This window comes from Anarrhichthys ocellatus, unplaced genomic scaffold, assembly GCF_004355925.1.
Source record: "Anarrhichthys ocellatus isolate YVR2014 unplaced genomic scaffold, GSC_Weel_1.0 scaffold17, whole genome shotgun sequence".
In the NCBI taxonomy this organism is placed as follows: domain Eukaryota; kingdom Metazoa; phylum Chordata; class Actinopteri; order Perciformes; family Anarhichadidae; genus Anarrhichthys; species Anarrhichthys ocellatus.
The window spans coordinates 3,750,568-3,770,567 of record NW_022280047.1 but is presented as its reverse complement, the minus strand read 5'-3'; the positions used below and the strand labels follow the sequence as shown (position 1 = coordinate 3,770,567).

General features: G+C 45.8%; 1 protein-coding gene across 2 annotated transcripts in view; it reads right to left on the bottom strand.

Moving 5' to 3' along the window:
* Nucleotides 1-20,000, bottom strand: part of ptch1 (patched 1) — a 48,076-nt gene that overhangs the window by 2,352 nt on the left and 25,724 nt on the right. Inside the window, exons 13-24 of one of the 2 annotated variants that reach the window (XM_031856187.1) lie at nucleotides 18,029-18,147; nucleotides 16,730-17,423; nucleotides 15,543-15,852; nucleotides 14,040-14,179; nucleotides 9,746-9,929; nucleotides 7,736-8,016; nucleotides 5,764-5,901; nucleotides 5,444-5,586; nucleotides 1,660-1,759; nucleotides 1,183-1,530; nucleotides 532-1,075; nucleotides 1-425 (exon numbers count right to left, since the gene is read on the bottom strand). The exon at nucleotides 1-425 is cut by the window's left edge and continues 2,352 nt beyond it. In XM_031856187.1, the coding sequence (XP_031712047.1) occupies nucleotides 533-1,075; nucleotides 1,183-1,530; nucleotides 1,660-1,759; nucleotides 5,444-5,586; nucleotides 5,764-5,901; nucleotides 7,736-8,016; nucleotides 9,746-9,929; nucleotides 14,040-14,179; nucleotides 15,543-15,852; nucleotides 16,730-17,423; nucleotides 18,029-18,147 (3,000 nt within the window). In that variant the 3' untranslated portion in view covers nucleotides 1-425; nucleotide 532. Of the gene's footprint in view, nucleotides 426-531; nucleotides 1,076-1,182; nucleotides 1,531-1,659; nucleotides 1,760-2,225; nucleotides 2,262-5,443; nucleotides 5,587-5,763; nucleotides 5,902-7,735; nucleotides 8,017-9,745; nucleotides 9,930-14,039; nucleotides 14,180-15,542; nucleotides 15,853-16,729; nucleotides 17,424-18,028; nucleotides 18,148-20,000 lie in introns of those variants that run through there. The other variant, XM_031856188.1, reaches the window with a different exon arrangement.

Here is a 20,000-nt window from a genome sequence, read left to right as displayed (position 1 = left end):
GAAGCTTCCTAATGGCACAGATCCACAGATGAGTGAGCAATTATCAGAGATCTATCTCTATCTCACATAAACACACACACACACACACTCACACACTCACACACACACACCATATAAAAATGGCAGCCCCAGTCTGTTATGAGGAGTTGTACAGCTCCTAAAATTATAGCTACATTTTGTTCATATTTACATATGTATACATCTTTTAAATATAGATAGAAATATCTAAGACAATAGTCCACTGGGTTACAGTAAGAATGAGCACCATGACGGCAACACTGGCGAGTTTCTCGCTGCTTGGGGCCAAGAGGCGAGGCGAGCTGAGCTATGCTGAGCTATGCTGGGCTGGACTGAGCCAGGCCGGGTCATCTGCTTAGTAATACAGAGGAGTCCATCTTTGGCCGTTGTACTTCCGTTCTCCACAACTGGAAACAAAAAAAGGGAGATTGTTTTGTGAGTTCTTTATGATGAAACATACTTTTCTAAAAGGACAGCTGTACTATGGTCCAACTGAAGCAGTTTAAAGCTCACCTCAGCTTGCCCGTCTGCCACTGTTGCTGTCAGCTGCCTCAAACTCCAAGTCTTGCAGCTCCATGGCCTCCACGTTGACCCCTCGGGCCCCCGTGTGGGTGTCCATGGGCACATGTGGGTCCTGGAAGGCAGGCTCCGGGCCCTCCGTCCCTGATGGGCAGTGACTGTCTGTTGCAGTGTATCCTGGGTAAGAGGGAGCGTGGGGGCCCTGGTTGGACAAGGGAGCCGGGTGGACGGCGACAGTGACGGAGGCTGATGCCGTTACCGTGGTGATGGGTTGGCGATACGGGGTGGGGTTGGGGCGGTGGTGCGGGAGGTGGTGATTAGGCTGTGGGTTGTGGGAAGAGCGGGCTCTGTGGCCTGCTGAGTGTTCTCTATGGCCGTGTGAGCCATAATGGCCCCCAGCCTCAGTAGCAGTTTCAAAAGCGTCCATGCGTGGGCGGGCTGGGGGCGGGGCCTGCCAGTGCAGCTGGCTCTTGGGGTCCCTGCTGCTGTTACGGTGAGTGGTCCCAGGCTGGGGCCCAGAATCACAACCCTGAGAGGACTGGAGAGCAAATAAGATACAAGAGATAAGATATTTATTTCTATGATGTGACAAACGAGAACAAATAGATAATCATACATGCAACATGATGGGGGATATTCTCTTACCAAAGACACAGTATAGGTAGGAGGCTCAGGCTGTCTGGCTGAGCGCCTATGCCCCGACCCTGCTCGCCTATCCTCCTCTGTCCTGGCCGCTCTGCCCCTGCTGGCCTGGAGGCGGTACTGCTGCTCCTCCGCTCGAGTCTGTCCTCTGTGTGAGGGCAGGTTGTAGTTCTGCATCTCCTGGCTGATACCGGACGCTGTGGTGTTCGAGCTGTACTCCGAGTCCGACGAGTCTGAGGCTGCACCAGAGGTGGTGGTGGTGTGGTGAGGACGAACTGAGAAGTGGACCACGTGAGGAGGGGCCTCTGGGGACGGAGTGGGCAACTGGCTACGACCATCGACTGGAGTCACCTGGGAGGAGAAAAGAGAGGAGGTGAAGACGCAGCAGTGAGCATTTCACACTTTTGAATGAAACAAAATGCCACTTTTTGTAGTAAACTTTGATTCAATTTCCTTGCAGCTGTATTTTTGGCATCTTACCTCTGGATAGGGCCCAAAATATGACAGTAATACTGGAAGAAGGACCAGTCCATTCAGTACTCCAAGTACTGTTAGAATGGCCAACACTGCAAAGAAATACCTGCAACACACCAAAGGCACACATTAAAGTAGCTGAACATGAATCAACTTTAATCTTACGAATAGTCAAACTAAACGCAACAGGAGAAAAAACCCTGCATGCAAAACATATTTTTTTCCTCGCGCTTTAAGAAAAAAACATTTACTAAAAAGACAAGATATGCTTTTTAAATGGGGAAATATCATGACAGGAACAAAAAAATAAAAAAATAGAGCTGCCCAGGCCAACGCATACAGACAAGAAGCATAACAAAGCAGGCTAGAAAGAAAGAAAATACCTGTGCAAACCACAGAGGTTTAGACGTGGGGAGACATGTGCAAGATCAACCACTACACACGCCCGAAATAATACTTCCACAAAGACACCCGGACACTCCCCAAACACACATACACACATACACACATATACACCCCCCACAGACAGGCAGGCATGCACTGTGGTTTTGAGGAGCAAAACAGAAATGTACCTTGTGTGTTTCTAAGTCCTGCCAAAGAGGGTTAGTCTTTAAGAAGCCGCAGAGAGAGGAGAAAAGGGGAAGCATAATTAGCCAGAGCTGGTTAATTCAAAGGCACAGGAAGAAAGAAAAAAAAAGTGGGGTGGTGTTGGTGGGGGGAAAGAGGTGGGTATTGGGGGCGAGGGTACTCTCTCTTGGGTGTGTGGTGTATAAGCAAACATGGAGAAAACAATGCAGTGAGGAATGTGAAGGGAGGGTAAAATGGGGGGAGAGGTGGGAGAGGGGGACGTTGGGGGTGGTGGGGGGGGGGGCACAAGAGGACAGGGGCCTCTCTCTCCTCTTCGGCTCTAAAAAAGAGAGAGGAAGAAGCAAACAAATGAAGTGAAGGGTATAGAATTTAAACAATTTAGTCTAGGAAGAAGAGCAGGGGACCCTCAGAGCGCTACCCCTCCCCTGGTCTCTTTCTCTCCCACTCTTCTATTTATTTTTCTCTCTCCTCTCTGCCTCTCTCTCTCTCTCTCTCTCCCTTCTTTCCAGCTAAGCCCCTGTGAAATTCCCGGCCACTCCACAATCCCCTCCGTCTAATTAAATCTCCAATGTATCAGGTAAGACCCCCCAATCTCCCATCTGAATTCCCCTCTCTCTCTCTCTCTCTCTCTCTCTCTCTCTCTCTCTCTCTCTCTCCCCCCCCACAATCGAGCTGTCTTCATTAGAGAGGGCTTTCCTCCTCACTTGGTTGTCCAGTGAAAGCTCTCAGGTTATCAGGGACACACCGTTGAACCATGAGCCCCTTCGCCTGACTCTTGACTATGCAGTTTGTGTGTGTGTCTGTGTGTGTGTTAAGGTTTAAGTGGGCGAACTGAGGTGTAGATGCGCTGGTATGTGATGCAGCTGGGCCACACACTAAACGCACATTCATAACTAATCTGTGTGGGTGTTTATATCAATGTGTGTGTGTGTGTGTGTGTGTGCATGCAGAAAGGCAGGCATCGCACAGAGGAGCCACAAGTGAGGAGAGCTGTTTTTTGTCTACCCAGCATGGGTGGCCTCACCCTCACAATACGGTTACTCTGAGTCTGACTGTGAAACAGGATGGGAACTTAATAAATATGCAAAATCGTAGTTTGTCACTTCAGTTTACTCTGAAGTGACTCACAAAAGATGAAGACATTTCAGGATAATTACAAAAAAATAATTCTCTGAATCAGATCCGTGAATGCACAATAATCAACTACGTCTAGATGTTGTTGTGTTATACTTAAATGGATTCATATAGGTCAATGCACATTAAAGAAATGAATACGGTTAATGTAACCATGATAAAAAGAAGAGCAAAAATCTTTGGAACATTTTGGATGAAGTTTTTTTTGTTTGTTTTGAAAATGGTCACTCGTTAAGAAAGGTCAGATTTCACCACTGGGGTGTATTTCCTGCGTTATCTAATTAAAACTCCACCTTCTGGCATTGACAGTATGTCCTCCAATGGCAGTGAACTTATGCCCAAAGTTCATGTTCAACAACGTTTGGTAGTGATTGTGCTCTGAAAGCAAGCACCTATAACTTGACCTCTGACTTGGTCTCTGGCAAAGCTCTTCCCACACTATACAGTATTGAAAGCCCACCCAACCATCTGTCATCTACTTTATTAGATTATCAGAACTGTTTCTATAAGTGGAACTGAAATAACTGTGTCATCACCACGGTTAGCATGTCCATACACACCAGGAGGGGTGAACGCCACGTCACCGCTGGATACACATGTACGCACAGACATCTCCACATGCACGCGTGCAGCCCACATACCAGGCTGAGTGCCCTGCCGGGCTGTTTGGAGTGAAAACATTCACAGGGCTGAACGGGGAAAGCCAGGGAAACATTTCTTTCGGCGCAAGCAGAAAAATACGAGTCGGGCCTGTTGTTTTTGACCCGTCTTGGGGCGCTGCTTTGTTTGCTCAGACAACAGCAGAACCTTTAAATGGAGCCCGGGGACTGAGCCAGAAACCAGAGCACACCACTGGAGGTGAGGAGAGCAGGTCTATACGCCTCCCTGTGTTTGTGCGACTGTTTGTGTGTTCTCAGAGTGTGTATCTGTGTGTGCTTTCACTCGCAGGCATGCCATCATTGACCCCCATGATTACAAGGTCAGGGAGCAGGTTGGTGTGTGTGTGTGTGTGTGTGTGTGAGGGGGACTAAGGGTGATTGTGTGGGTGTGCATGCATCAGCGCAGGCCTGTGCACATGACAGAGTTTACGTGCTCGAAGATCACATGGACGCCAGTGCTCCCTTTTCTTAAAGGAAGCATGTCAACCAAATTATACAGCTACCTCAGCTCCTTTAACTCATTCAGTGAGCTCACTGGAAATTTATCATAATACTCCAGGCTCGAGAATGTACAGGATCATTAATTTTCCTCCCTTGTAGGGCGGCTCGTTGCTACCTTTCTGTCTGATGCTTACAAGAGCACGCGCACACAAAAGGAGCCACCGACGCAGAGCCCCCACAGTGTGTCGGTTTTAATTTCCACTTCTCCTGTCTTTCCACAACTGCCCTCTTGCCCCTCAACCCGTAACTCCTTCCCATGCTAATAAATGTCTAGCGAGGGCCGTTAAACTAGCTGGAGGAGATTACAAAGGCCAGAAGACTTTCCTGCTCTCTCTCTCTCTCTTTCACTACATTTCCATCTGCTTCCCCATCAACTCCCTCCTGGCCCCCCTCCTCTTCCTTCTTTTGACCTTGAACTCTCCATCTTTGCCCTGGTTTCCCTTAAAATGTCAGGCATGAGAAACACTAAAGGGGAGAGGAGGAGGATGAAAGAAAAAACACAAGGGGAGAGGAGGGGGATGAAAGAAAAAACACAAGGGGAGAGGAGGGGGGAGAAAGATAAACGCCTTGTTTATGTCATTTCTTGGAGAGCAAGTTGGAGAGCAAGAAATCGGCAAAAAAAGCACTGGTAGCTGTAAAAGGGATGAGGTTTACAGACAGGGAATATGAAAGGGAGATGCGGGTGGAAGATGAAAAAGAGACCGACAGAGGGAACGGTAGAAGAAAGCGAAGAGCCTTCATGCATGATTGGTGGCTCAGGTAGATTCCTGTGTCACATACAGGTTGAGGCCTGGTCTCAACGGTCTACTGACGCCACACAGACACCGTACGGTAACCTTTGTAGGTGCTCATACATTCGGCTCAATGAATGTAACATTTTTTTCACAAGGTTTGCCATTTAAACTCACCTGACAATAAAGTCGAACTCAGAGCCAGCGAGCATTAGGACACCTAATAAGGTGGAGAAGGCTCCATCGAGCACCGGAGCAAACATGTGCTCCAATGCCAGCACCGCCCGCCTGTGACGATCCCCTATAGCTGTTAGAAACGCCTACAACACACACACACACACACACACACACACACACACGCGCACACACACACAAAGAGAATTTACGTCAAGAGGATCAAAACCAATCAAGAAAAAAAAACTTTTTTGTTGTTATTGACAAACTGAGGACTTAAATCTTTGAAATCATATATTGTTCTTTGTGTCATGTCTACATGCCAGGGCTACATGGACGGTGAACTCCACTCCAATGCCCACAGAGGCGATGAGAATGACCACAGGGACAGCACTCAGCTTGATTCCCATCAGCCCCATGAAGCCAAACAGCTCCACAGTCATGAGAGAAAGCACCAACACCTGAAGAGAGAAGGATGAGCTTCCGTTAGACAGGAAGGTGGTTGATAAAGCGTCTTTGAGTACCTTTTAAAGTGCTATACAAATAAAATGTATTATTATTATTATAAATATATATATATATATATATATATATATATGCATATTTATACATTTAATCAAACACAGGACAGGACATAAATAAGTTAAAAATACACATATTTCTTTTCATAAGTTGATGTGTAATAACCAATCTGTGTACACATTTTATGTTCCTAAACTTCTCTGTCTTCTTTTGGAGGAAATTCAAATGCTTTCTGTAAGTTCTTTAATGTCACACATTTATTTTTCTCTTTTGTGTTTTGAGTCCAAAATATACCTTTTATCCAAAGGGGTACGAACATGCCAATCAATTCATTATCATAATGCACATTTTCCAGGTGACAGACATGAAAAGTGCATCAAATGACCATAAATGGAAAAAATATGGCAAAATATGTGTGTGTGTGTGTGTGTGTGTGAGTGTAGAGGCTTCAGTGAAAAGCGGGACAGGAGCTGGGAGTAAATGCCATTATCAGCTGACAGGCGTCAGGTTACATGGGGCCCAAATCCTTTGAAGAGGGCTGAGGTGGGCAGGGGAGGGAGCTGTGTGTATGTGTGTGAGTACATATACAGTGAGCGAGCACAGAGTATGTGTCCAGCAGTGTGTATGTGTGTGTCGGGCTCTGTTGACACTTAAGATCTTGCAAGTGGAGAGCAATATTGAATAAAGTATTTGGACTATTGTATTATTTTAAGATCTTAGTTGACTTAGTTCTTTTAAATATCACACGGCAGACTCAGGCACTATTTTAAAGTCTCTACTTGTGTTTTCTTTTTCTTTTATGTCACAGTTTTCCCACAGATAAAATGCAAATCCAGAACAAAACAAGATCACAAGTGATCACTCCAGATGCGGTGGTCTATTCAAGTGTGAACAGCAATCAGCATCAAGTGAATTAGAAACATCTGTATATATCAAAACACAAGACCCAATGTTTAAAACAGGCCTGTCTCTGTGCTTGAGATGGATTTCTGGGCAAATAGCTAAGAGGGTTTGACGTTGTAGGGCTGGCGGTGGTCTGGTCCTGGACAGAGCAAATGGTTAAACTTGATGCCTATCCATAACTTGTCTTTTGATCTTGCTAGTAAAGCCTGAAGGATGAACATGAGGTCTCCCACTCCCCTGTTTAAGGCCTGGCTACTGCCTGCCATAAAATACAACCCACCAGAGAGAAAGACCAGAGCGCTCTGTGCATGTGTCTGTGTGAATTATGTACCTGCATTTTTACGCGTTCATACTGCATGTGCGCAAGTATATACATGTCTGCGTGTGTGCTTGAAGTGTGTGTCTGTGAGCCTGCGTATGTGAATGAGTGTTTGCGCGTAACCGTTGAAGCTCTTCTAGCGAGAGGAGGGGGAGCGTAGGAGTGCGGAGGATGGAAATAAAATCTACGTTTTTATAGGTTTAGAGTGGGAGCAAGTTGTCTGAGCGACTTTGTGTTCTCTCCCCATTTATCTGAGCGTTGGTGTCCGGGAGTGTTGGACTAGACTAAATAGACGGCCCCTAACAAAACAGCACAAGATAAACACTGGTGACTGAGGCTACAATAACACACACGTCTTCTTTTTGACTCCGTCCTCTCTTAGATGCCTTCTGGACCGCACATTAAAAAAAAAACAGGAATTAAATGCTGGGGAAGAGTAAAGGCGAAGTAATACGCTCATCAAACGTAGGTCACAAAGAGTGAACAGGTACAGGTTTTTTTCGACCATTATCAACCATTTATGCACGTCTGTTTTTTTTCCCACCACTCACTATGATGCCGGCGGTCCACGGGTTGAGCAGGAAGAGGGCACAGACCAGAAAGGTGCAGGCGAGCACGACACTGATGGACAGCAGGAGCCAGTGGCGCAGACTAACATACTGTTCCCAGAACAGGAAAGGGTAGCCATTGGGGTAGGAGGGCAGGCTTTGTCGGCTGTAGTTGCTGCAGATAGCCCGCACGCTCTCGATGGCCTCCACAAACTGCGGCGTCTCCCGGAGCCCGTTGAGGTAGAAGGGGAACTGTGCGTATTCGATTGGCTCAGCAGCCGGGACTGGATGGAGAGACAATGAGAGGAAGGTCGATTAGTTAGAAGAAAAAAAGGAAGATAACTTGATCTTTATTTAGCACCACATCATTTTATTAGACGCCATGCAGCAATTGAGGATGGATTTGCACTTCGGGGCCTTGGAAGCAGAAGCCACAGAGCCTTGCATGATGATGACATTTTAAATTCAGAGAAATTTATTATTTCGGGACATGGATTACATATGTAGATGATAGTTTATCAATTCTTATTAACAAGCATTAGGTTCTGATCATTTAGTGCATCTGCAGAAATAATTTTACACTCTTCAGCCAAACCACCAATATCAAGGCTTTCCCTCCCTAATCCAACCTTGTTCCAAGAGCAGCTACATCTGTGGCCAAGTGTTTGTGTGTGTGTGTGTGTGTGTGTGTGTGTGTGTGTGTGTGTGCGTGTGTGGTGGGCAGAGCAGCCTGAAACAGAGCTCCATTGACTCAAACCCAGCCAGTCTGTGGCCCAGCCTGGCTAATGAGGACCTATCAGTTCCAGACACAGCAGAGTGTCAGAGCTAACTGTGATTCACGGTAATTACAATGTCAGAACCACCACCATTACCACACCCCAAACGTTGCGCTGCCGCATAAAGCATAATGTTGATGCATGAACACGCGTACCTGCCTGTCACTCTGCTATGAAGTCATATTTGGTGCTGACAAAATGTTGTGTTCATTCAGACTTTTGCATGCGGTGTAATTAACAACACATTGCTGCATATGGAAGATTCCACATCTATTTCGAGTGTGAATATTCCACAGTGCCTGCAGGTTGTCAGACAGGAGCACTTGCTTACATGGTTTGGCACGTTATAATCTCAACTATAAATTTCCATCAGGACACCAGTTGGCTTTTGGCCAACACAGATCTGCTCCGGGGGGCTCCTGCACAGCCAAGCACTTCACGCTGCTGCTGCTTATCCAATCATATTCCCCCCCCCCCCCCCCCCCGCAAAGGACTTCCTGCTTGTTATCCAATTGTGCTTCCCACCTAAACCAAGTCTGTCCTTGTTATCCAATCATTTTCCTCCCCCGTGGAGCACTTCCTGACTTGCACCAAATCACAGGCTAGAATCAAACAACAACATGACTGTACTTTTGTGAGTTACAGTCTGTGTGTGTGGCAGGGAAATGAGAATAGGGTGTGTGTAGTGTTTGGGGTCACTGAGTTTTAATAATGTGTGTGTGTGTGTGTTTGTGTGTGTGTAATGCTAGGGCCCCATGGTAGCCAGGATTATAGCATTCACCACAGGCACCATTAGAAGAACCACAGTGAGCCGTGTCTTGGTCCTCAGCCTTGCAACCTGAGCTCACACATACACAAATGCACACACACCGCAGTGGTACTGTAAAGTCTACTACCTCACTTAAAGCTAAGAGGCAGACAAGGAGCAATAACTCAAACCACAAGAGGTAAACACTGCTCGCATGTAGCAGCCGCCTTATGGAACCTAAAAAAAGACGCAGGCGAGACCAATGAGCCCCACAAAAAGTTGCCTTGAAATTTCAGTAAATGCAATTTGTTCAATTGCACCGTGCAGCAGGTATGAACTTTATCATTTCAAATTAGCCTCATTTGTTGGAGCAATTATTATTACTATTATTGACATTTCCTTCCTTAGGTCAAAGCAAAACTTCATTCCATTACACTATAAAGCTTCCTGGTTTTAACTCTAGCATATTTTGCGGATATGCTGACTTACTGCTGAGGCGTGTCTCGGGCATGGAGTCGGTACGGTCGTGGAACCACTCAGGAGGGTGCGGGCGAATGTTGGCCTGCGAGGCAGCGTACGCCACAGGATCATTGCTGACCCAGGCGGTCAGGTAGATGTAGAAAGCCGCGGGGTTGATGATCCCATCTGCATCCACAAGCCTCTGACGAGTCAGCTACAAAACCCAGAACGGAGATGAATTAACGATGGTAACATAATTACTAATGTAGACAAAAAGTTTTCTTCTGCTGTGTTCTCTTAAAACATTCAAACACATACTTGCATGCATCTAAATTAAATGGGTATAATAATACATAGGCTGAGCCACATTTTAAAATTTTTAAATGGAATAATTAGCAAATGGAATCAGTGCAATAAAGGTGAAAAAGAAATTAGGTGGAGCATGCATATTGCCGCCATTATGTATACATTGGACACAAAAAGGTATTGTGGAAATAAGACATGTTTAACCAAAACATTTTACAGGTGAGCTGACCACAGAAATGCTTACTTATACACATGCATGAGTGCAAGAGAACGGACCAGCTTTCAAAATAAGAGTCAAATATTAGTCCCTCTCTCTTTCCAACCAAAGAAAAATCAACAAGTCAAACACTGGTCGCCTTTCTTAGAATTCCCGTAATTCTCATCACGGCTTCCCAGAATTATCATGCCACATTAAAACATGGAAAACGTTGAATCAGCTTCTCCCTTTACATACAGTAGATATTGGCTGGCCAACCTCAGGCCCAATGTCCTGACCACTCTGAATACATTTCTGATGGAAGCCTTGCAGCAATTTTCTGTCAGGAAGCAGCTGTGGAAGACGAATGTTCTACCAAGTATTAATTCTAATAGTGGCAAATGCACCAGTACATTGATATATGTTGAATTAGACAAGCTCTAATCTGGCATTCTGGTTCCTCTACCTGTTGCTCAAGAGCCCCGGCTGCCGGCCGAAACAGCCGAAAAATAATTTAAGTCCAGATGGATACTTTATTATATACATTTCTGATTCTAATACAATACTTTTGTTTAAGTTGCGATTTTTGCTATGCGTGTATATTAAAAAAAAAGGTGATACTAATGCTTCTGAATTACAAGTCAAAAATAGGCCTGTTTTTGAATATCGACAGCTATAGCTGTGTGCTAAAATGCTAATTCCCCTTTACAATAATTCACTGCATGTTAATCAGAAACACAAACTCATTCAAAAACGCACTTATTAAGGTCAGCGTATATAAAGGAATAGTAGCTGGCTACTCCATAGGCTTGTGGAAAGCCCTGGTTTCTTAAAGGCTATATTATGTTGGGTGAAATAAATGTGTTTCTCGGCAGCTCTATGGATGCAATGTCCATATAATACTGTATATCTGACTACTAGATACATTGCCATGACATTTATGGTGCTAAGACAATGAATCGTAATGACTTTGGTGACTTTTCTTCTCATGCCACATTTACACATTGTAGTTAATGTTACTCTCAGTCTTAGAAACCAGAGCCGGGTGATAAAAAGTCTCTGTAAGCCGTGAGCTAACCTCCTGACATCCAGCCACTATGAATCAGACCAAACCCACACAGAGCGTTTCTGTCTGGTTGCTGATTGTTCCCAAGCTGTTTCAGTCTGTGTCACTTGCTGTGACGGCTGCGGTCAGTAGGTAGACAAGAATGGCTGTCTCGCTCAGAGCCATTACTTTTCTTCCTTCCCCTGTGGAACCAGAGGAGTGTAGCCTAGCACTGCTACCTCCTGAGAGGTAAAACCATTACTGCACACCGCTCTGCCACTCTCCTTTCTAGGAACCATAAATCCCTCCTTCACTGAGGCAGGGAGAGTTTTGGGGGTAAAGCTGGACTCATGGGGTTAGGTGGATAAAGAAAGGAGGAGTTTTTTTTTTTGGTGATGGGTTGGAGGGTGAGGAGAGAAAAATTGCTTGAGTTAGCGTAACAATAAAAAAAATTGGCTGGAGTCCCTGAGCGCATCTGTGTGCAGTTAACCTGGTTGTTAACACTGAAGGAAATGCCACCCAGCAAATGGAGTAGAGCTATAAAAATAACACAACATCTGTACAAATGTTGCTCACACTTGCTTCCCCTGACCCCTACGGGTACCCAGAATGCCCAGCGCCGCCGACCAACCCGGTCCTGAGAAGAAAAGTGCTGTTTCCTCCTCCCCCTACTCTTTATACCGACCCCCCCCTCTCCAAGCTTTGTCTTCATATGGCCTTATATTCAAACCACACACAAACACATATACAGACAGCAAGCTACAATATGGCTCCCAGACAAGGCCATAAGGAATGAATGGTCGCCCCAGCACAGAGGGAAATGTTAGCAGCAGCAGATCAAAGCCAGAACACCTTCTGCACAGATCCATGGAGTGGCATATCAAAATAAAACATCTAGCTTTGCAATTTGCCAGGGTTGGAAAAGATCTGGTACTCATTTTGAAACACACACACCAAAAAAAAGCAGCTACTGCTGTAAGTGCACGCACAACAGACAAAAGCAGAACACACACTCAAAACATACAAATGCACACACAGAGCTGCCTCAAAGAAACCACGTGTTTCAGCTCCCCTCATTGAAAGAGGACACAGCAGTGGAGCGCTGAGGGAGGGAAAAGGGAGGGAGGAAGGGACGGAGAGAGAGAGAGAGAGGTAGTGCGAGCACAGGAGTTAGTGTAGGAGGGGGGGGGGGGACAAGAATGAGAGCCGGATTCCAGAGGATCTGGATTGAATTTAACAGCGGGATACGCAACAACTGTATGTCTTCAAGCTGTCACAGGAAGCCCAGGCAGCTCTGCTGGCGGCCCCAATGCCTCACGGCAAATACACTTCCCTCACAGGCACAGGAAGTGATGTCACAGGGCCGCACACCAGGATTTGCCTCTGCTTCCTGCAGGTTAGTGGAAGTGGAAGGGATTGGGAGTGTGGTATGCTGCTGCGATGGAGCTCAATGGGTAAGAGAAAAAGCAAGAAAGAAACGGCTAAGAGTAGAGGGGGGGGGGGCTTTAATACTGTAGACATGCACGACGTCTACACAGACTCACACACAAATCATGTAAATAAATAAAAAGACACAGCGGAGCTATTTGTCAAAGTTAATTATCTTTTGAGGGAAATGATCTCAGTGTTGAAAAGGACCTGGCTTGTTTTGTGTTTGGAGTTTTGATAAATCCTGGCCAAGAATTTTGTTTTTATATTTCCCCAGTTCCTTATCTTGTTTTGTGCTGTTTCTTGCCAAGGAATGCAGCCATGCATCCATGTGTGTTGTTTTTTTTGGAGGTGGCACTAAACTAAAAACAGAGTGCAGTGCCCCACTGAGGCTTCCTCTGGACCTCCTTCTAAGGCCTTAGCTGCTCCCTAACTTGACTTGTGCCATTGTTGGATGTCAAACACCCCTCTAGTTGCACACTGGAGACCGGGCTCATTTCACCAGCTGAGCTGGAGTTTTTCAGGAGATTATGATAACTGTGTGTACAGTAGTGATGAAATCTGGGTGCTTTTCAACCCCAAAAGTGCTGCAGTGAAAACACTGGACAGCAAAAATGTTGATTTCCAAAACTTAGTTCGAAAATAACTAAAATAAGTTTTTTTTAAAATAGATTACTTTGTACGATGAACTCATTTATCTGCATAGTGAGGCCAAGAAGCTCAATTTATCATTTGTCAAAAATATGCAACAAATGCAAATATTTTTTTTGAAATCCATTCAGTTCCATTTTGACAAAATTATTCGTCTTTACCACGGGACTGAAAAATCCAGGCAAATTATTTAGAGCGCCGTTGAGGCCTGCATGACTTTCTACATTGTGCACCGATTTCTTTCAGCCTTCCGACTTCTCACACTATGAACTGTGTCTGGAATCACTAACAAACTCAAAAGGCTTGATGCTAAGGGAAGACATCTCACTGTCAAGGCGCTGCACACGCACACACAGAACCACAGAGTGTGACAAATGGTTTTAAATGAAGAGTTAATAGGTTTTTCAGAGGCAGGCTGCAGCCCCAGTGAGAGCTTTAAATTCCTGGGCTCGGTAAAGTCATCACAGAGAAGATGAAGACAGACACAGGGAGAAAGGGAAAAAAAAGACGGGATGGAGAGAGACAGTCTTTAAGCCGGGTGTGGCTCTTCCAGCCCCAATTCCATTGGACAAAACACACAAATATACATGCACACAGAAAAAGAGGAAAGCAGATTTAACACCGGTGTCGGTATCCTCAGATCGCAGTCCTTGTAAAACAGTTCAATCACTTTTAATGGTGTGAATAACTAGACATACCAGGTTGAAGTTGATGGGCGTCCTGCGTCCTGTCTGCACCAACAGCTTGTATGCAAGAACGCCGTCATCGGAGCCATTCCTGTAGCTGTTGAAGGTGATGCGGCCGGCCTCCCAGTCCTTCTCAAATGCCTGCTGGAGACCTGCATGAAACCACAACAAAACAGATTGGTTAGATGCGGATGTTTGGAAAGGTTACATGCCCTATTATCTTCATTCTTCCTCTGCAACACACTCATAAAGCTAAGTTCAAAAGGAAAACAACACACAACAACCCAGCGCAGCACAAGGCAATATAACACAACACTGCAACCTAACCCTATAATAAGCCTGATTGATTTAATATAGTAACTTGGTTCCATTCTCAACCACCAAACAAGACTTCAAAAGCCTAAAAAAATGCTGCTTTTGATTCAGAGCCATCATTAGGGAATATATCAGTAACACATGTCTCCTTTTCTATACTACTCTCTAATCCATATGTGCATCACTCTCCCCCTCTCGGCTCTCCCCCAAGGCTCATGCTGTGGTCCGTCTGTGGGAGATGTTGTTTTGGGTCTCGTTCCGTGGCCTGTCTGGCTCCAATTTGTCCCACCATTGCAGAGAGCAATATCAGACACAGTTCTCTCTCTTTCTCTCTCACCCGCACACTCTCTGTGTGGTTCCCCTCCGGCTCAAACACACACACACACACACACACAGACTCACACAATGTGGTTTATCGTTACGGGGCAAGTCAGCGCTTCCTCGCTGAAAATGAAGCCATTCCCGGGTTTGGGCTGACATGTGAAAGATGATATTCTTGTCCTTTACAATTCTTAGGAGCTGTCAGTGGGATAAGGGGAATACAACAAGCAACCCATCTAAAGGTGAATCCTGCCATCCTACTGAATGAATTCAGGGTCCCATAAAATTAAAAGTGTGGCGTACTGCTTGTTTTATGCCAAGTATTTCAGATTATTTATGAATAGATTATAAAGAAAAATGACAAAAGCTAGTAGGAGCAGTGCTAATATGAGTTGGATGAGTGAGTACGAGTGTCAGTTTGCGCTGCCGACATCATCTTTACTGCCAAAGGTTCTCACATTCTGTATATTGCCTGAGGCCAAGTCTAAAATATGGCCTCCCACTTCGTCCTCCTCCGTCAACCCCACTCTAGGATGACACAAACGATTTTAATCAGGCTACTGTCAGTGTCCATTTTGAAATCCCGCCTACATCTGAACTCCTGCCCAACATCTTGTTTCCTGCAGATTCATGTCAAAACACAGAAGAAAACTATGATCTCAAGACTGTTTCATGAGTAAATCATTACCATGCCTGAACTAACTTGAATAGGGATGTTAAACGAGGCATTAATAACAAAATCATCTGTAACATCAGTATTAGGGTAAAATATAACAACGAATCATACTGCTACATCAGACCCAAAGAGAGTTCTTTCCTTGGTGTGACTGAATCCACTTTTGGTCTGGTTGGGATGGTAATTATCAAGCTTAACTTTACCTTGCAGCCAGTCCCTGAAGTAGTGAAGCCACATGCGGGGCAGCTGCCCGTTGTCCTCCTTCAGCACGTAGCGAACAGTGTGGAACCTCTGGTGGAGCTGGTACAGCAGAGGCTGTTTCTGGGCGTAATCGGCCCGCTGCGTCACCACGTACATGTTGTAGAAGGAGAAGAACTTGAACTGGGCACCGATGAAGTCGTACTCGCTGGTCTCTCTGGGCACGATGTCCGTCAACTCCAGGCCATCCCTCACCTGGGTGGTCCCGTAGAGACTGACTCCCAGCAGGCAGAGGAACAGCACAATCACCACCACCTGGAAACAGAAGGACCGAAGAAGATCATCATCAATCAATTCACTGCACAGAGCGATGGCAGGACAGATTCAGCTTACACTAATTACTGCTTAAACCATGTTGCATATTCTGAATGAGTGAAGAGCAAAGTTGTGGATACTGTGCATATTCTAAGGTGGATGTTAGCAATATATTCCAAAGGCCCACAAAGGTTACCATATGAAAAGAAAAAAGAAAGCATGCAATAGCACGGAGCAAAGCACTTATAATAAATTAACAACAGTCACATTGCTAAAATATCCCTGACATGGCAAGAAACACAAGCAGTCAGATGATTGGAGAGATTCTAAATAACCCCAAGGTACGCCAAAGACAAACAAAAATTACTATTCTGCTTTAAAATGTAGGCACACCATTTCGTTGCAGCAGATTAGCCATGACGGCCAAAAATAGGCAAATAAGAACAGAATTTTACTTTAAGTCATTCAGCAATAAGGGGATTCAGCGATTAAGGCATCAGAGGACTGCATGAAGCAATTTGGCAATATGGTGAAACATCTGACAGTGTGATGAAAATTTTTCTAATAATGTCAAGTACAGGCCACCAGATGATTTGAGCTCTGGAAGGCTTTCATATGACTGGCCACCCACTAGACTGAGGTCAGACTGTGTGTGTGTGTGTGTGTGTGTGTGCTTGTATGTGACTCAGATGTGAGCACAAACTCCAGCCCAGATTTCCTCCTACTATTCACTCTGGTGACTAATCCTCCCTTTCAAATTATCACCACGGCAAGTCAGCGCAAACACTATTTCACCTCACACAGAAGACCCCCCCCCCCCCCATCTATCTCTACCTCCTTTTCTACAGAAACACACACACAGAGATGCTGAACTCACCTTGGTGGTGGGCTGCAGAAGGAACGGTGCATAGTGCCTCTCTGCAAAAGAGGACAGGGTCCAGCGGGAACAGGATGGCCCAAGGCAGCGCAGGCCCAACGAGCCCTCTCCGTACTGGGACAGCAGGTCCCGTGTGGAGCTGTTGTTCTCTGGGCCCTGGCCAGTCGAATCCCCCTGAGGAGCTGAGCTGGCACTTAAAGTCGGGGCAGCAGGAGGAGGAGGAGGAGGAGGAGGAGGAGGAGCAGGGTGGTGATGGGAGAAGGTGGCAGAACCTCGAGATCCCCCGTTACTTCGGCTCCCGCTGCTGTTGTTGTTGTTATTGCCGTGATTGCTGCTGCTGCTCCTGCTGCCGCTGGCGTTGCTGCTGTAATAGTCGTTGTTGGGGTTGCTCCTCGTCGGAGCTGGGTTCATGGGCTGCACGGAGATCTGGGACCTGGGCTCAGCCGTGGTGTAGAAGGCCTGAGTCCGGGGGTCGTACTCCGTCCTGAGCTGCACTGTGGACTGCATGGTAATTTGGGTCTGCTGGGCAAAGCCGTGGCTGCTGTAGGAGGGAGGGGGGCTGCTGTAGCTCGGCGGAGGCGTGCGATATGAGGGAGGAGGGGTACAATAGGACGGGGGAGGGCTGCAGGGACTCCCGTCAGCACCATCCAGGTACGCATGGGGCTCGATCTGGATCACACGATTGGCACATGGGCTGAAGAGATAACGACAGTGGGAAAATGTCAGACCATGGACTACTATATGTAGGGACTAAACAAGGGACATTCTTTACATATCAACATCATCCTATTTAATGAAATGGTTTCTAACATTAAAACTTTCATAGTTATGTTATTCTATAATAGTGTGCGGAAAAAAATGTTAATTTCTAAGATTAACTGCATTAAATCTGTTAAAAGTCTCTTATCTGCACATATTTTAATTAAACGTCTCTTTTTCTGCCAACAGCATGAAATATAGGGCTGAGACCCAACAAGGGAATTTAATAGTGTGTTTGCAGATCCATATGATCGCTGTGCCAACAAGCATGCCCAGACTGGCAGAGCGGTTCAGTTTAATAAAGACTGTGACAGATAAACACAGTGAAACAACCAAGCAGCCAGACAGAAACCGACAACTTAAGCAGTAATTAGGCTGTGACTGAGGGGGGATTAAGGTGAAGATAACTCAGAGATAACGTTGTGTTAGAGTTATTCATCGACGGATCACAGATCAGAGGAAACCATAAGAGGGAGAATTAATGAACAGGAGAGCAATTTCATCGTCATCAGACATGAAAGAATCTGTGCACACACACACCTGTAGAAGCAGCAGAAAATGTCGAACCGCCTGTCTTCGCGTCGGTAGAGGTCCATGCTGAGGATGGCGGGGAAGATGAGCAGCACCATGGCAAAGTTGAACACCACCACCACTGCAGCCTGCAAGAGACAGGGGAAACATTATGTTAGTTTTATAAAAAAAAAAGAAGAAAGAAAAAGGATTAGTAATTTGTATACAGTTGAGAAGGTGATACACGGAGCAGAAAGTTGTGGTGGGATGAAGTCTAAATCAAGACAAAAACACAGTGTGCAGAGAAAAAGCGAGGCTTGTGTGAGTGTAATAGAAGCCAGTGGAGTGTTGTGGTTAAGTATTTGAAGGTGGTGCACTGGAGCAGAGGGTGGGGGTTGGGGTTAGGTTGGGGCCCTGCCCAGAGTACAATCTGGATCTTGCGTAGTTGCCAGACCACTACTTGCACGCGCACACACACACATGCACACAATCCCGTGTGTGTGCCAGACCACCCAAGGAGCCGGAGGCCCGCAGGGCCTGAGGTGATGAGCAGGCGCTGCGGCTGTACAGACAACACACACCCCTTACACACACACACACACACACACACACACACGTATCTACTGCCATCTTCTGCCTCCTACTTAAACCACACCTTAACACCAACCAGACACAGACACACACACACACACACACACACACACATCATTGCCCTCCCTCATTCCTCAGCTCACAACTCAGTCAACAAGAGAGAGAAATAATGTGAGAGAACGAAGCTTCTGTAAGTAGAGTAGAACAATGAATTCTCAATTGGCCAGACAGATACAGTAAGACTCCACTCACAATCACACGCACAAACACAGTGACCGCTGGCTGACCCGTGAGTGGGGAGATGTTTCATCACATCTGTCCTCGGCGCACGAATATGTGTGAGTTCCTGTGTGTGTTTCGTGTTGTTATCTGGACACGATTCCACTTTTTTTTTCTTCATACTGATGGAAAGAAGCGAATGAGAGACATAACGGAGGGGAAGAGAGAGAGAGATGAATCCACGGAGGAGTCGACCACAGGAAGTGCTTGATGTTGATAAAGAGACGCACACGCACATACTCACACACATCTCTACGAGGCTGAGAGATGACTACCACTGATTGCGGTTGTGAAGTGTATGTGTTTGTGTGTGTTCCATAATAAAAGATGGGTATCAGCATGATTGTCTGCCTCACTGCAAGTCTGCCCTCCACCAGTTACAAAACCACAAGTGTAAAGTATGCATGCTATGTGCATCTGTGTATGTGTTATGCATGTGTGTGTGTGTGTGTGTGCCTGTCTCCAAGTGTGTGTATTTGTGTGCATAAAAGGAGGCGGCATGGATTACACCCATGGGGTAAATGGATCATGTTTGACAGACTCGCTGTACTTAAGCCATCTATCCACACATGCTAATATTGTACTCACTGTGGCGACATCTTGCCTCACTTTGTGTGTGTGTGTGTGTGTGTGTGTGTGAGAAAGAGAGCTAGAGAAAGTAGGACGGGGGTGGTGTATGCAGTACTTAAAGCACAATTTTACCTAACTGCAAATACTTGCATACATGAATTAATCAACACTACTCATTCATACCTCCCTTTCTCAAAAGTTGCAGAAATCGTCTATTGAATGCTTTTGATGTGCACGTTTGTTTGACCGATATGTTTCTTGAAGATTTGATTTTGTATTTCAGCTGCTGGTACCTAAAAAACTTTGCAAGCTTCCAATGTTTTCCCCCAGAAGGTAATTAGCCAACCGGAACATAAAGCCTCTGAAATTGGACTTAACATAAATGATAAGGTTTTGCATCACACTTAGGGATTATTGGAGGCATCTTGTCCTGATTTTCACTGATCTGGTGAGGTCTATAATTACTGACAGATGTTAGAGAAGTCAGAGCTCCCCTCTGGATCCCCCCCACCTTTACACACACACACACACACACACACACACACACACACACACACACACA